Raw genomic sequence first — 18,211 nt, 5'->3', positions numbered from 1 at the left:
GCACATCAGCCAGCCATCTGCGTCACTCACTGCCTCTCTGCAATTACTTAACTCAGACAGAACAACATGTACACAGGATGAACTGCAGACCAACAGCCATTTGTTCTCTATTTTTACATTACAGGAAGCTATGTTACAGGGGACATTCATTCATGAGAGCTATGTACCGAAATTCTCTGATAACTATTTGAACTATAGCTCACTTTGAGTGATTTTGTGAAAATAATATCGATGTCAAGCATAAAATGCATGCTGTTATGATTGTACCATATTGTTTTTCATGATCTGTCAATCAATCAACAATTGTGTTTTTGTCATTACATACAGTCGGCTTTACAAGTTAACCCTCTTTTTTTGCACTCACCTTTCCAAGGCTGAGAGGTTCGGTCGTTGCTAGTATGGGAGAGGGTTTTTCCTGGGAGATGGGCGGCCTTTGACACAGGACAAGGGTTGGGGTTCAGGATGTCCACGGTGTCAGCCTCAACTTGGAATTTATGAAGCTCTTTAGACAGAAGGGTGAAATGCTCACTCTGAGACCTGCATTTCTGTTCCAGGTTGCGAACTTTGACCTTTTAAAGGAGAAGACAAAGAAGAAGACAGAGACAAAGGTGAAAAGAAAGAAGAAAAAAAGAAGATGACGAGAGAGTTGAACAAGAAGAGAGAGCAGAGGTGGAAGAAAAAGAAGAAGAAGAAGAAGAAGTTAAGAAAGATCACGTTACATTTTGTTACATGTGTTTACTGTAGGGTCAGTTTATTATACTGTATAACTCGGTTAGGAGTCTGTTATCTGTTAACATAAATCATAAAGGGAACCAATTACTTTCTCAAGAACTCACTTGGGGCAGAGAATGCATATCTTAATCTCCATGCCATGATCAAAGTATAAAAAAGGAAAATAGAAAACATTACCATGCTTTGATAACAAAGCCCACCATGGTTTCAGAAGCTTATGAACTGACAATATATATTCAGGACCTTATCTAGAAATACCATGATGATAATAAAAGCCATAATTTCATGGGCCATTAGTTTAGAGAAACCAACATAGCTTTAACACCAGTGCCTGCCTAGCAGATGATAAGCATGAGCTGAGTCATCACCATGGGGAAAGTTTCTTTTGGCCAACAATTAACCTGGGTTCTGGGGCCATGCGCTGTACACTTGGCTGCATCAGTGCTGCGTTTGACTGGGCATTGCTTGCTTTATTTAGGTGTCGGAGAGCCCGAAGTGATAGGTAAACAAAAATATAATTAAAACTCAACGCTTTGTGGTAAGGGGGTATAGGTATTGGGGTTATAAGAAGCTAAATTAAAAACACAGAGCCAATTAAAAACACAGAGTGACAGGACGGATTTGAGGGGTTGTGGGTGAAATGGCTGAATGGTGTAAGGAACAGTAAATGGAAAACAGTATATTTCTCATCATGTTTGGGTACTTCTGTCTCAGATAATGTAGTGCATAACATGAAATTCTAATAGAATCACATATCTCTCTGTCTTACACTATTCCATTACGGAATCATGACAGCTGTCTTTATGCAACTATCCATTTCAGAGTGTGAAAGCATACATTATGATGACAGGGCTTCTTATGACTCAACAAAACAGGAATCATGGAAGTATTTATTGTCTTTAGATCAGATAGTGAACACTATTCCTGAGCAACACAGCCCATTAAAATAGCCATGCATAATAATGTATGATGCTTACATTTAATGCATCTAAGTTGTTAATAAAAACAAAGCTTTGGTTTTAAAAAGGTTAGGCTGCATTAGTATGGAGTATGGGATCTTCTCATAAAATATATACCTGCATTCTGTCCCAATGGTTCTGTTTGAGCACAAAAGAAATGAGGATTGAGATTAACCAAACAGAAACAAGAGTGGTGAAACATCTGAAAAGCTGAAGAATTTACATGTGGATAAATAGCAACCAAGGGTAAAAAAGTGTTTTTGACAACATGACAAAATGAAATCTGTCAAGTCTTTTGAATTGATGAGCTGTGAAAGGAACTGTGATTCTCTTTTCTGTTCGAGCTGAGATTGTTGTTGTGTTGAGTCAGTGCCAGTTGTGCACGCCAATTGTGCATCAGAGTGTGTTCCTTCCTCAGTCATCCCCATAACTGTGGATGTGCATACGTGTGTGTGTGTGTGTGTGTGTGTGTGTGTGTTTGCGTTAGAGGCTTTCAGACAGAGCCCTCTACAAATCTAAGCATCCTCGCTCCTACAAAACTGTCAGGAAATGTTTCCACTTTCTGTATAACTGCTTTCCAACTTGGCAGACCTTACTCCTTTCATATGAGTGTTTGATCGTCTGCTTGGCTTGCTGCAGAATTAAATGTTTTTTCCTCTTCTTGAAAACTATACTCACTGAGTCTGGTGTCATGACACTGACTCATGATGATAACAAGAATTTCACAACTTTGATCAGAGAAAGTTGTAATTGAAAAGCCTTCTTCAAAACCACAGAGGGGACCTATTCTGGACTATTGCACTTAGCATTGCATTATTAGTGGGATATATCACACATATCTGTGACATTATTCATTTTGATGTCATCTTATAGAAGGAATCATTGTTTATTGGTTCTGCTATCCTCAACCTGTGTTTTCATCATTCAGCACAGTGAAACAATATTTAATTAAGAAATATACAATAAACAGATACTGGAGGCATTGAATGGTCTTTTCTTACCTCTAGCACATGGACCGCTCCTTCGTGTTCCCTCTCAGCCTCAACCTGAGCCTGCAATGCAACATTGACCACACAGAGAGAGAGAGAGAGAGAGAGATAGAGAGCGCGCGAGAGAGAGAGAGAGAGAGAGAGAGAGAGAGAGAGAAACCAGTAAGTTCATGGGAATCTGTCAACATAGGGTCGTTTGTGTCAGTGTCCAAGTTCAAGGTACCCCAGTCAAAACAACCATCCAGAACCCCTCAAAACAAAGCCACTTCCATTCCATGCATCTGTTGGATGGACCTGAGTTGCACTCAGCTGCGATAGCATCTGTTAGACACCTAATTGAATACATTCACACACCAAACAAAGCGAAGAAACAAGGCCAATTGGTCTGGGACAAAATGGAAGGATGAGACGAGACTGTCCATCTTCGCTATGCCAACCAGACAGATCCCCACAAAGAGAACGCAAACAGACAGGCAAGCATGCACGCACGCACGCACACAGACGAAAGGGATGAGTGACGCCCGAGCGTCATGCCTCTGTCGACTTTTAGAGCCTCTGAGACTTCGGCTCAGCAGGGACCTCCCTCCCTCCCTAGGGGGCATGTGAAGTGTTGATAGACTGCTCTGCTGTATTTGCTGTCAGCTCTAATTGTTGTGTTTGTCTGTGGCAGCTCATCTTTGAACAGGTACACGGTGGCAAAACGCAAACATACAAGTCTGCAGGAGATCAAATTACACATGTCCTATTAAATGACTCCGACAGGATGTCTTATCTCACCTCGCACACTCAGACTATTTGGGGAAAGACTCAAAAAGAGATGCAACAACAGACAATGCTATTATTCCATTTCAGGGAAAAATATGAGGTTTTCTTCAAGTAATGGAAATGTAAACCTCAGAGATTTAAAAGCTAAACGCTTCTCAACTCCAACCTACCACAGTGGCGTTTACAACTGTTCAATCGCATCAGGTGAGCCACATGTCTTTGTCGGGAGCATACCGGTTTCATTGGCACATTTGTGTGGCCATAGGAGTGCAGGGGGGGCGATGTGGCCGATCCATGTGAGCTTAAAAGCTTTTGGCAGGTCACTGTGCTTATGCAGCACACTGAGGTCAGGAGAATGGAAGACCTTTGTTCTTTCTTTTGTTATCTCAGCATTCAAGCATTCAAGCTCTAGCATGTCATTGTATATATCTGTTTTAAATTAGCTCAAAGGCATACTTTAATGTTGACTTGGGTCCCCTAAGGGAAGTCTGTTCAACATCCTTGGCAGCATTACAGCAATATTCCCCTCTGAAGTTGCTTAGCAATTCTCAGCATTCAATCAACCAGAAGATTAGAGAAAATCCAAGTTAGGGATCGGACCTCCAGTATGTCAGTCAAATAAGACAGCTAATGAACTGAACAGAGCAGGGAGGAGGGGAGAGATTTGTAGACAGCAAGGGCTGTTGAAAGGGGGAGGTCTGTAGCTTGAGAGGGTTGTTGGCGGGGTAGGGTGTTTGGATGGAGGAGGTTGATGATAGGGTGATGTCTGTGCCCATAGAGGGCTGCTGACAGGGTAAGGTTTATTGATACAGATGGTTGTGGATAGGGTAGGGTCTGTGGGCAGGTATGAAAAGACTCTAACCTTCTGCAGAAGGTTGATCTCCTGCTGCTTGGTGCTGAGGACAGCCAGGGCTTGTTCATGCTCCGCCTCCAACTGCTGCGTACGGTCAGCAGCTTCTCGCATATGCTATGAGACAGAAAGAAACAAGAGAAGAAGAGACATAACAACAGATCAGAGAGAGAGAGAGAGAGATTCCAGCCTTGACACAGGTATCCAACACAAACTAGGGCCCTTATATTTCTTAGAGAATTATAAATATTTGACACTCTCTCAGTCAGTTCAGTTATTTGCACATCTGTCATTTGGGAAACCACAGGAGATGCTGAATACATGCCATTCTTTGTTAAGGAATAACAGGTAGACAATCTGATGACTAATGCTGGTGGTTCTACATTCCTCTTCACAAAATAAGGACTCCGGATTGGCTGAAACACTACAAACCTCCTCCCTCCTGATTCAGCAAGCTGTGCTAAAACCACTCTCTCATGTATGTTTCAGCTGTCAACACCCAGGGGAAGCATCTTCATGTTAAGATGGTCAATATTTAAAAGCACTTCACAGTGCATATATACATTTTTGATCCACATTATTGGAGCACGTTTTTTCTATTACAGCTTACATACCACTGGCCTTAATTTCATTGATTGGGCAACAAGGTAAGTGCCTAGACTAAAGCTAACATGTTGGGTGTGGGCACAATGCGTTGATCCACCAAATGTTTTTGCGTTTAGGATCTTGCACATGGTGTTAAATTATTAAGTTATTAAACTAGCTTAAGCTCATGCTCGTCAGACTTTACTCGTTGCTCATTGCCAAATTACCCGTCAATGAAATTAGGGCCGCAAATGTCTTACTTCACTGTCATTCATCTAATATGGATCATTTCAGTTGAAAGCATAGCATCTGTGTGTATGTTTGACATAGTGAAGGGGAGAGCATCTTCACATCAATCTCAGCATAATATTAAGGGCTGATGATGTTCTTTCCAGCTTTATTCAACTGGCGTTGCATTACAATGCTGGGGTTAAACTGAGGAGCAGGAGTTAAGAACAGACATAGATACATAAAGCCGCTTATGAGGGCTGACATCCGTTTCCTTCCCCATGTGACTCGGAGAAGCAAAGCAAGCCTTCTACATAATCACGATTGGGTTTATGCTGAGCTGTCAACTGGAGACTAAGAGGAGAAAGCTTAGTCCCCAACCTCAGAAATATCACCTCTTATTTCTCCAAATATAGTAGCACATCTTTCAACTAGCATAGGTTTGAAAATATGTGTGACAGTGATATGTCCCCATTAAACAAAATAAATCATTCAGGCTGCTATTGGCATTTAGTGAGCCCTGTTGTTGTAAGTAATTCATTATGCCAGTGAAGATAATCAATCCTTTTGATAGTGGCATTTACTTTTCCTCAAATCTTCAATATGTGGTGTTGTATGCTAAACTGTGAAGAAAGCTACTGGTTTAAGATCATTGTGTTTTTTCCCCCTGCAATTTAATACAAGACATTCTAGATCAAGCTACTGCTAGACCAGTTAGCGAAGGAGGGGTTATGTGGTGGTGCCTGGTTGATCTACTGTATGTATAGGCTGCTGATTTAATGCAGCAGTGGCTGCACTAAAAACCCTTTGATAAGAAAATAAATGAAATCTCCCGCAGCCAATCTCTCTGCCTTCCCTCCTCAAATATTTTCCTTTAGCTTCAAAGATGCAACTCAGTGGCCGAAACGTAACACATGAAACCCTCTATCCTACATTTTATGTCTTTTCCAGAGGAGTGAGATAACTTAAAATGGTTATGCAATGGTGGGAAAAAAATAAGTTTAGTCGCAATTGTCAGAAAAAAACAGACAAAAGTTGAGCGGGCATTTTAGGTAAGGGAAAGTCTTTCTTGAAGCAGTCTCTCCTCCTCTCATGGTCCGTTCATTTTTCTACATTTATCTCCTCATATTTTATCCCTCCAGTTTTTTTCTTTTTAATGTCACAATCAATATCTAATAGAGGACTGCAACGTGCTGCATTCATTTTAGAGAGGTGCAGGGTCGATTGCTTGTTACGGTACCATTTTTTTCTTTATGAAATGCCTCTGACAAATAGTCAATAAAACCATTGCTAAATTGTATAGCAAGGTCATTTTTCATTCATCAATGAGACTTTAATTTCCATACGCACACACAACTCACAACTTGTGCATCAACATGCACTTTTTGTCATTGTATACTTTCCTGTGTGAATGCATGTCATTCATCATCTGGGAGAGAATTTACTTTGTTCTCCTGAACTCAGTGGCTCCTATCTTAATGTGCAGGTCTGGATTATTCTTATAGACCTTTATTCACTTTTAAGTGATATTTTCATTACAGTTATATAACAACCATAAAAGCTCCCCATTTTTCATATGCAAGTTGCAAGGATTCCAGCTGTGTCTGCCTCGATCCAGTCTGACAGACGAGAAGCCATTTTTGCAAGCTGGCTTTCTGTGACAGGACAGACCACTCAACAGGATTTATAAGATCCTTTGGGTGCTGTCTATCTAAGAACTAACTGCAATGATTCTCATGAAGAGACTAGCGGGAGATGGACACTGAGGTTGTCTCTATAATTAAATAAAATGACAAGCTCTTTCGGTCAGTGAAAAGTCAATGATGACATACGTGCAGAATTAGGTTAATCTGAGCATTTCATCACATCCATAGTATATACACTTGAAAGCAACGTTGTATTCAAGCCCAATAAGCATTTTATTCTTAGGATAATGTGCACTGGCCAAACAATGAAAAGTCGTTACTGTCAAGTGACTGGTTATTGTTATTTTACTTACTTTAAAGGTACCGTATGTAACAATTGTACCTTAAAATAACAGCTTGAAAAAAATTGTGTCGCTACAATGACTTTTAATAGGGCGATTTCCGCCTCCTTCACTGCCATCGGGGGTCTGTACTCAAATTACTACGCTATGTAACTTTCTTGGCGATGCCCGCCGCTCGGGCAGAAGTAGTTCGACCTGCTTTCTGGCTAGCTAATAATAAATTATACGTTCCAATGTCATTACACTTTCTATTGTAAATTCTGAATTTGTAGCTTTTTGGTGTTACAATATTGTATTAGATCGCACGTAGGCGACTCCACATTCAAACACTTAGAAAACATTGTAGGCTCAAAACACGATCGGTATTTCTTCTAAACTAAATGTTGTCATTCTTTTGGTTGAATTAGCATTCATCTCCGATACCACAATGAATAAAACTCTGCAGTCATATTTCTGTAAAATCTTTGAATATTCTTACCTCGGTTGACATATTCGCTGTTTTCTGATCACGTCTTCACTGACTCCACTCACCGGTATACAAGTGAATGTGTTTTTACGACACTGGAGTAAACGTTAATACTAGTAAAAACCTTTAGGGGGAGCTCCAAGGGAATCCTGCATATTATGCCTTTAAATAAAAAAATATTTACGCCAACGAAAACCCAGATAATGTATGTTCACATTTTTCATGATGTGGAATTGCTATTTTCTGTATAACTACCGCATGACCTCGAAGGACACATCAGAAGAGGGCTGATGTAGACAAAAGGTGATGAGACAGATTAAGATGAGTTGGCTGTTGTACATACTCAAGGTCAAGTGCAAAAGCACTGAAGAGATAATGATAATGATGGTAGCTTTGTGGGTGTTTGTCTTTAAGTCTGGCAGTTTAAGCCGACAGAAGAGATGTGGGTGGATGGTGCTCCTTACCTTTAGGACCTGCTCAAGGTTCTCTAGTTGGCCTCGGAGCTGGATCTTCTCCTGGCGTGCCAAGTCTCGCTCCTGAGTCACAGTACCAAAGGTCTCTCTGAGTTGCTCATAGTCTGACTTAACCTTCACAGAGAGAGAGAGCGACAGACACACAGAGTAAGACGAGATGCCTTATGAGGAGCAAGGAGGAGGCGGATTAATTCATCTTCCCTCGAATAATTTTGAACACTTCCATCTCGAAATGGCATGAATAATAACGATTATGCAATGGAGAGGTTGCAGGAAGTTCATGGAGTACTGTTCCTGAGGGAGGAAAATAGAAGTTTATCTAGCTTCTAAAACAAAGATGTGGCAAAACTGTGGAAACTGCTGACGGCATTTCAAAGTTCTGCGGCTGGTTTCTGATGAGTCATGGGCTCTACCTGAACATATGGACACCCCACTTTGTTAGTTGTACATAACTATCACTCCTTATTAAGTTCAACACATTACTCATCCAAAGGACAGTGTTAGGCTACTTGGAGTTCTAACAATGAATACCTGTGAGCTGTCTTCACAGGCCTGTGCTAGAGCTCCTGTCATAAATATGGTTAAGGAGGACACTAGCAATACAATGGTGAATACTCTATAATCTAAATACTGCTGCTATGTCTGCCCTTCAAACTTCAAAGTTTGCTCTGGATAAAAGTGACGTATTTAAGACATTTTGAAATATAATTTACTTTGATTAGATTGTAGAAATGGGCAACAACTGCCTGGGCCTAAATTACAGACTTAGAAAGATTGTCCCTTTAAAAATGTATTGAGCTCTGAATCTCTGACACTTTTTGGTACTTATACCCCCGAATAGGCCTTTGGCTTTGAAGAGGGAGCTCTAAATGGAAACATGCAAATAAAAAGAAAGACATAAAAGTGGCGTAGATGGCAAATTGCATTCCCAATCTCATGAAGACAGTGACTAAAATCAATAGAAGCAGACACCACTCCCTGTCTCTCTCCCTTGTCACCTCGCTCGCACTCTCATCTATCCTGGAAGTATCTCCACTCCCTGTCTGTCCCCAGAAAAAGGCGGAGGGGGAGATTCGCATCTCTGCCATCGATCGGTGGTACATGAGGAATGGCGTGGGTGTTGGAGAGAGAAAGAGAACGAGAGAAAGAAACAGACGCTGTCTCTCGGGGTTATTTACCTCCCTTCTCTCTCTCTCTCCTCTCATTAACATCTCATCCAGCTCCGCGACTCAAGATGGGCGAATCGAGGCTTTGATCACGCCGAAGCCCCAGGCCGACAGAGTGGTCGGTCACCTGATTAGGCAGGCGCCTTTTATGTGGCGGCTCCTCTCAGCAAGAGACAGATGGCGCCTTTTTGTTCCTGGGCAAGAGGAGCAGTAGAGGGGATTACGATACGCCTCTGCCAAGCCAGGGCCCTGGACGTTTGGCACCGGCCACCAGTCAAACGGCATCATTAGCTCCGGTTACCGCAGACCACCCCTTCGCAGCAGTTTGCATGTTACAAATGACAGGTGGTTGGTTCAAAAGGTTGTGTCTTTAAGGGGGAAGTGGCAGGGAAGGGCGTCGAGATGACACTACTGTCAGTGGCATTTTAATCCCCACAGTATGTGACCACTTCATTAATTCATTACTTTCTGATTCAAACAACACCATTGATGGTTTTAGTCCTGAGGAGGGACATCTGTGGGGTGCTCTCACACTACAAAAACGCCATGAAACACACTTGATATCTGCTGATATCAAGCGTGGATTCTGGCAGATATTGAACTGATGTGTGTAGATTAGGAGGGCTGATTTACAAACTGCAGTGGGTGCCTGATGCGGCTGATGCATACTCATTGATCTGCTGGCGCTGGCAGTGGTGATGTCAGGGCTGCTGGGCAGGGCTGTCCACTCACCTGGTCATACTGCGCAGCCTTCAGACTGCGACTGAGCAACTGCAGATTGAGACGGTTCCTCTCCTGCAAGGCATCATGCAGTTCGCTTTTCTGTATGGAAGGAAGAGATAGAGGAAATGGAAGGAGACAGTAAGAAAAAAAGAAAGGAGGAAAGAAAGAAAGAAAGAATATAAGAGGACAGAGAGAACAGCATGAATGATTGAAAGTAAGTAAGAGTTGTGAAGAGGAGAAAAGGAGAGGAGTGAGTAAAGAGATGAGATGAGCGAGAACACAGAATGCATACAGATGAAGAGAGAGAGAAGTGTGATAGAGGAGATTTCAAAGAGCACGCAGGTAAAGAATACAGACACAAAAGGAAGAGAGAGGAAAGAAGGAAAGAGAGAGAAGGTGAAATAAAAGGTGGTTAATGGTAACAGAGAAAGGAATGAAGGAGAGACAAGGAAGAGAGAGGGGTGGTAAAAGATAAAAAGACAGAATAATAAAATGTATGTTTCACACAATTTACATAATCCAATTAACCATCACATTTAACCATCAGATAAAGAGTGACAGCCTGAGAAAGGCTTTTACATAACATGCAGGACCCAGATCATTCACACAAGAGTGAATACACACTGCGCTGGCACTATATATTACTACTGTAAGAGCCATGAAGCAGAGGCAGGGACACTGTAGGCTTCCACAGATAGAGGGCTCATGACACTGCAGGCCATACAGGAAAAAATCCACACTCCACATATTAACCCGATAGACACTGCAGCAAAAAACGTATCACAAAAAAATGTATTAATGTAGCCTAAACATCACAGAAGGAGCAGGGTAAGATGGAGACCATAACAAAGACAAAAGACAAATGACAGCAGAAGACAACAGACGGCCTCTACTACAGAGCAGGACTCAATTTGTTGCTACATTGCCCTTGTAATGGGATTGGGAGCATCGTCATTGCCTCCTTTGCTGATTAAGTATGTGAGAGAAACTGGAGATGCCATTATAGATGAGTAGAGCTACTGCCTGACTGTACTCCAGCCTGGCACGGGAATCCTACTATTTGAAATAGAAATCTATTTGTGAAATGATACCTGAAACTCTCCATTCAGTTTCAGACACTGCAGTGATGTTTTGGGGGTGATAAAGCTCCGCTGTGTCAGAGCTGGTTTGTGTGAGAGTGGATGTGTGTGGGGGGGGGGGGGGGGCGCTCTCATCACACGTGTGAACTGACCTACAAGTTTTTCAACTGATGTGATTCACACACACTCTGACTCATACCTCCTTGTCACTAACTCCCTTCTACATCTTACCCTCTCTCCCTCTCCATCTCTCAGTGCGACCATGACGTAAAGGACCCTTTTCTCTGATCAACTTGTCTGCCTGATGTTTCAAGACATTCATACAAACACAAACACACACACACACACACACACACACACACACACACACACACACCAATTGGCTTTTCTTTCAGACCTGAGCAACCATCTTATGTACAATATATGTCATTTAAGCATTACAGTAGGTTTATATGTTATAAACAGATGACCGTGTAGGAATTAACCGTAGCATCAGAACTTTAACGTAAACTTCTTTCAAACCACTCAGCAAGCAAAGCATACACTCAATAAGTTACTGTCTAGCATCTGTTGTTATTCCTAGGCTTTTTCTTCTTATTATTATTCCGTTTACCGAACTTCTGCGATTAATTCAGCTCCAACTGCTTAACTTAGAAACTTCGTTCAAACTTTGCTGCGTAGGTCTTGTAAAGGACAATTATGCTATGTAATTGTCATTTTTCTGAACTTTATACTTTATAAGATATTAAAGAAAAACAAATCTAAATTTTCCCATTGACTTACATTGGGCCATTATGACATCATAATAGGGTCATTAAACTGGCTTGCACCTGTGCTTCACTGACACCTGTGCCAATGTTCCAAGGCTCCTTTTTTCTCTGTCCCTCTCCATATAACTGTATAACTAGGAATATTAAGACACCTTCCATACTCTACTTTTTTTCTCTCCCCTTCTTTCTCTCTATCCCTCTCACTCTACTTTCTCTCACAATCCATCTCTCTGCTTCACTCTTTTTTCTCTCCTTCTTTCAATATTTTCCCTCTTCACTCTCTCTTTACTGTCTTTATCCAGAGCCACTCTTGCTCACTCTTTCCTTTCTTCTTTCTTTCTTCCACTCTTCTTTCCTTCTTCCACTCTTCTTTCCTCTCTTCTTTCCTTCTTCCACTCTTCTTTCCTCTCTTCTTTCCTTCTTCCACTCTTCTTTCCTGTCTTCACTCTTCTTTCCTTTCTCCTTTCCTTTCTTCACTCGTCTTTCCTTTCTCCTTTCCTTCTTCCACTCTTCTTTCCTTCTTTCTCTCTTCTTTCTTTTCTTCTTTCCTTCTTCCACTATTCTTTCCTTTCTTCTTTCACGCTTCTTTCTTTTCTTCTTTCCTTTCTTTTTTTCCTTCTTCCACTCTTCTCTACTTTCTTCACTCTTCTTTCTTTTCTTCTTTCCTTCTTCCACTCTTCTTTACTTTCTTCACTCTTCTTTCTTTACTTCTTTCCTTTCTTCTTTCCTTCTTCCACTCTTCTCTACTTTCTTCACTCTACTTTCTTTTCTTCTTTCCTTTCTTCCACACTTCTTCCCTTCTTTTACTCTTCTTTCTTTTCTTCTTTCATTTCTTCTTCCTTTCTTAACTTTTGCATTTCATGCACTGGTATTTCCCTCAGGAAATGCATTTTCTAGTTTTTGTTAAAATTGACGACCCATTTATCTGCAGGGGTAAATTAAACCGTTGACATACTTACTTCAGTCAACGTAACAGATTTTTCACTAACCACTTTCTCTGCTCTTGTCTCTTGCTGTTGTTTTCGAGTAGAACTGTGTCAGGTAGTTGCGTTTCACGATGTTTCCGCGCTGTAGCCTATTTATGAAGCTCCTAGCATAGGGGCTTTCTGGACATTGTAGTCTCCTGCACGAGATCATGGATTTCAAGGGTTTTCTCACGGCATTGTTGTTGCTGTGGTCTAACGTAATCAGCTTTCTTTGGGGGCTCCTTACAGCTCGGGGACTGCTCCCCCCTTTTGCGACGCCCGTTCTGACATGTGCTGTTATAAAGTCACTTGTCAATTGTTTGGTTTAAGTCCGACATACTAAAATATTTAAAGTGTTAAATTGTCATTGTGAAATGATTAAATATGTCGTGTTAAATTGATAAAAGCCCAGCACAGTTAAAGCCACCAAAGGGTAATTATTGGTCTTCACATGATTTAATAGAAGAAGAGATTAGTAGGGATGCCTAATTTTTTAAGTGAAAAAAGTCCTGTTACCGCTGGAGAAAACGAACACGCTGTACTGTATATGCCCTTTTTAATTGATAAACCAAAAATCCAGGTGAATTTAGTAATAATTCATGCTACCTGTGTGTTTTTATGGTGTGTGGCAGAGGTTCATGTATGACTAGCAGTGCTCGTGGCAATGTATAATTAGGCTGTATTTGCTGTGTGAGTTGTTGCCTGCGTAATTGTTGTGAGGTTATACATTATTGTGTACCAAGAGCCATCCGTAAGGTGCTGTGAAACTGTGTAGAGGATTGATTAGATGCCTCTGCCAGACTTTGAAACCCAAGATGCAGGTAACATTTCAAAGAAGGAACTGGCAGAACACCTTTCTCAAAACCATGCAACGCCTACCTTTTTGATCAGACACACCAAACGAAATACCAAAAGAATGTGCACTCAAAATAGCTTTATGTGATGCCTTTCTTTGTTGTGCATCTATCAAATTAGGGCCCATAGGTTTTTACCATACATTGACCATCAGTCCTCTCAGATATACTCTGTAAGCAATGTACTGCACATGTATAATTTGTACACATACACACACACACACACACACAAACACTGGACACAGCCAACCTGGAAAAAAATGGTTGCCTCCTCATAATCTGAAAGAATCATTCAGGCAATAGCGTGTTCAGTGGTGGCACTTAATGCTTCATCAAGCAACATATTCTTCTGATGGGTACTCATTCTATGATAGCTGCACAAAATCTCCCTCGGTAGCGAAGCAATATTTATGCGATTAATGTAGGATGTTGCAATTGAGGGGCATGACACCGCATAGTCAACCAACGGAAATTGTGCTCTGCAGATGTGAGATGAAAGAAACTGGTATAGATACACAAAGGACTGCTCTACTGATGAGGATATTCAGGGTTCTTTGCACCTATTTTCTCTAACCTCAGGATGCCAGGCCGCATCACTGCAATTAAAAATGTCAATACTGGGCTTAAAGCCCTGCATGATTGAAACATGGTCAGATGATAACATTCAGATGTACAGATGCTGAGAGTTCATTGACAGGAAATCAAATATGAGAGAAATCAAATATGAGAGACTGCGGGAAATGAAGAGGAAGAGATAGAGAGATGAGGAAGAGGAGAGATAATGCCAAAAAGAGAAACAGACAGGGAGCCATCAATAGGGAGAGGGACTAATTTGGGCTGACATGGCTGCCTGCTCCCCCTCCCCCAAGTCTGGCCTGTGGGGCAGCATCTGCTCTTGCACCAGGGACTCTGCCCCGCTCACAACTACGCATGGAAAAGCGCAGTGTTTCTCGTACCACTGCACACCCACAGCACACAACACTCTCTCTGTCGTGTGTTTGTGTGTGTGTGTGTGTGTTTGTGTGTGCTCACGTGTTTCTGTGTGTGTAAGTGTTTGTGTTGTGTGCGGTTCTATGTGATCATAAAGAGATGTCGTTATGCAAGCTACTGTAAACCAAAAGAGCAAGATTACAATAAATGACAAAACGAGAGAGAAAAAATATGTAGGAATCTTAGGAACACAGAAAACAAAACCACCAACCCGAAACTCAAGCCAGATTCTCTAACATCTTTTAAATCTCTAAAAGCACTATTCTCCGTCTGCGTCATAACTCATAGGTCTCAACCGCTTGTTTCATGGCCACGGTGTGAACTTGGCCATGAGCACAGTGACACAGGGCACCTGGAGCTTGGGGGTCAGTGAGGCCACTCAGACCTAGGCATCTGTGGGAGCATCAGCATCAGACATCTCAGCGTCAGGCCTGCATCTCTCCAGCACTACACAAACAGGAGCTTAACCTCAGATCCTGGGCTGAATACGCTGCACCTCCTCTTTCTCTCACTCTCTCTCTCTCTCGCTCTCTCTCTGCGTCTTTCAGAGCAGGTGGTTGCTATGACAGCCTGTCCCCTCCTTTGCCTGCAGAAAGCAGTGCTCTGCAGAGGAGAGAGAGAGAGCGATAGAAAAAAACAAACCTGTTCCCTCAGCCTGTCAGAGCACTGTCACAATATGAATGTCACAATATGCCGGCCTGGCAGCTTTTTGAATAGGTCCCCTTCCTGTCAAGGTGGAGTCTAAATGTGAAACTATGATTAAGCAAGACAAGCATACAAACCCATTGGTGACGCCAAGTCTCCTGTGGACCATCTGTTTATAGGTGCCCCCTACTGACTATTTGACTTATATTTGAGCCCTGTGTATAGCAGTTACTGCGTGACTGATTCATTAATAATGGCTTTTGAGATTGTGCAAGCGCAACTCTACAAATGTGGAATGTGATTCCTCGAAACCAACTCCTTTTCCAACACATCGACAGCAGATTACACTCTCAGCATTTTCCAAATTCCACCTATTACCCCCCCCCCCCCCCCCGGTGCTCTGGCACCATCAGAGCGCCACTGAGTAATGGGAGATTCTCCTGTAACAGCACTGAGCCTCCCCACTGTCTGAGCTCTCTAGAGTTGGGCATAAGCCTTGGAATGGGTAAATATGGCTAATATCAGCCTGGCAGGGACTCTTATGTAACAAAGCATAATTAAACAACCTCAGCAGAATCACAGATAGCGCTAAATTGACATAGCAAAAGAGAAAAAAAGAATAAAGGCATCTTGAATGGAGAGGGAAAAAATGTTCTGTGTGTTTGGTTATGCACAGTGGTGTAGATTTGTGGTGGTTGTATGTGAGACACACACGCACACACATACAGGCACACACACGCACACACATTTCCTGTGGTTTCTTTTGAAAAGTCCTGTGAGGGTCTGTGGTAATCACGCTCCATGCTGGGAGTGCCTTGTTTAGATGAGTGGTGAGGACACAGCCATGATGTCTTACTGGCACGTTTGATTGGATTAGTGACGGCCTGCACGCGTCACAGACCTGACCTTCCGCAGCACTTTGCCCCACAGCCATGACCTTCTGTTAATGTCTCATGATGAATGTTAGGGGATATACTGTATGTGCCTGTCACTCCAAGTGCCTCCCATATGTTTCTTCCTCCCAAAACTTTGCAGAAGTTATAGAAGCATGGCTGGACAGGCATTCAGCACTTCCTCCATTCCTGCCATGCGTCACTAATGTGTACTGTATATTTAACTTACAAAAGATTTAAAAACATAACTTAATGAGTAAAAGTAGGGGGAAAGAGCTGTCAGGCTGTAATTTTTAGAACATATCTAAACTCTGTTTGTTACCTTCTAATTGCCCCAGAGGGTAAAGGAAAAAAGATGAATGAATGAATAAAGGTGAATGATCAAACAATGAAAACTCAGGGCCTTAAATGGCACATAAAGGGCCAGAAATGCTAATGCCTGCCCGTGACATAACACAGTCTGTGAAACAATGGGCAGGCTCTCACTGTATGCCTGCCATAGCTCCACATGATAGACATGCCTCATATTTAAACCCAGACAAGGAGACTCTGCATCACTCTCCTGCAGTCGCCAGTGTCATTGTGTAGCCATCATTCCCATTATGATACTGCTGAAATCAATGAGAGAGTAATAGAGTGGAACTCATTTGCCCCGCTGTTCTGTGGACACCGTAAACCATACAGGAGAAACCCAGAGGAGGAACCAGCTGTACTGACTTTCCTGATCGTCATTTGAGCCACAGGCTCACACTATCCAGGCCCTGCCCAGGACTGTCTGTCCCGAAGGCGTAGTTGAGCAACCACTGTGGAAACCATGGAGAGAGAGTGTTCAAAATGAATGTCTCACCGTTACTAGTTCTCTGGGATATGAATATTTATACAGACAATTCGCATTCAGAAGACTTCTTGTCCCTACTCGATCATTTAATCCCAAAACGTGTTCACAGCCTTCCTACTCATAAGACTGGTAAGAATCTAGATCTTTTTCTGTTGTGCAATTGTACTTCAGAAAAGCTGATCTCTCCACTACATGATTCTGTTACTTTATTAGATTCTCTGTGTGTCTCCTGGAACATCCTACTGTGCCTCCTCCTGTGGCTTTATTTCGTCATAACCTCAGAAGTCTCTCAAGCAGTGAGTTCTCCTCCTTGGTTGCATCTAATCTACCTACTCAAAGTTCATTCTCATCACTAGAGGTTAATGATGCTATGGAGACTCTTTGCTCTACACAGAGCTCTTGTCTGGATAACGTATGTTCTCTATCCGCAAGACCTGCTCATACGAAACGCCGTCAGCCATCACTTTACTGATAGTATTCGTGAAGCACATAAAGAACTGCTGAGAGAAAGTGGTGTAAATCCAGAGATGCCAGTGAACTTCATAACTATCAGTTTCTGCTATATGCCGTTTCTTCTACAGTCACAGCTGCTAAAAAGGCATTCTACAAGTAAAAGGTTGACAATGCCACAGACAGTAGGAAACTTTTTTCTACCTTGAAGAATCTCCTTAACCATCCACCTCCGCCATCAGTCTTCTCCCACTCTGCTGATTATTTTGTATTATTCTTTACTGAAAATGTTGCCACCACCAGTGCGCAATTCTCCAATCCTCCTAAACAGGTTTGACCTTATCTGGACATTGGAGCATCGTTGGATTCATTCTCCCCTCTCCATGAGGAGGCAGTCTCTATGCTCCTGAAATGGAGTCATCCTACAACATGTCTCCTGGACCCCATTCCAACCACCCTTCCCTGTCTATCTCTCCTACAATTTTACCTGCCATCATACATGTACAGTAGTCAACGCGTCACTCAGTTTGGGAAACTTTCCTACATCATTCAAACAGGCCTGGGTTACACCTTTGCCAAAGAAAGTTTGTTGTAGACCTGTTTCCCTTCTTTTTTTGTCAAAGATTCTTGAAAAGGTTGTCTTCAAGCTATTTTCTGATTTCCTGTCTCTGAATAATTTGCTACACACTTAGCAGTCTGGTTTTAAGAGTGGTCATTCTACTGAAACTCCTCTTATCCGTGACTGAAGCATTAAGAGTAGCAACGGCCTCTGCTCAGTCAACAGTTCTGATTCTAATAGACTCC

General features: G+C 42.1%; 1 protein-coding gene across 1 annotated transcript in view; it reads right to left on the bottom strand.

Moving 5' to 3' along the window:
* Positions 1–18,211, bottom strand: part of rimbp2a (RIMS binding protein 2a) — a gene marked incomplete at its 3' end in the record, with an annotated part of 56,619 nt that overhangs the window by 15,523 nt on the left and 22,885 nt on the right. The window contains exons 4-9 of the mRNA XM_080848132.1: positions 9,933–10,022; positions 8,026–8,148; positions 4,308–4,412; positions 2,693–2,743; positions 1,809–1,829; positions 365–569 (exon numbers count right to left, since the gene is read on the bottom strand). Of these exons, the coding sequence (XP_080704258.1) occupies positions 365–569; positions 1,809–1,829; positions 2,693–2,743; positions 4,308–4,412; positions 8,026–8,148; positions 9,933–10,022 (595 nt within the window). The remainder of the gene's footprint in view (positions 1–364; positions 570–1,808; positions 1,830–2,692; positions 2,744–4,307; positions 4,413–8,025; positions 8,149–9,932; positions 10,023–18,211) is intronic.

The sequence above is a fragment of the Sprattus sprattus genome (assembly GCF_963457725.1).
Source record: "Sprattus sprattus genome assembly, chromosome: 11".
NCBI classification, from domain to species: Eukaryota; Metazoa; Chordata; class Actinopteri; order Clupeiformes; family Clupeidae; genus Sprattus; species Sprattus sprattus.
The sequence above is the reverse complement of the archived record's forward strand: the minus strand, read 5'-3'. Positions and strand labels throughout refer to the sequence as shown.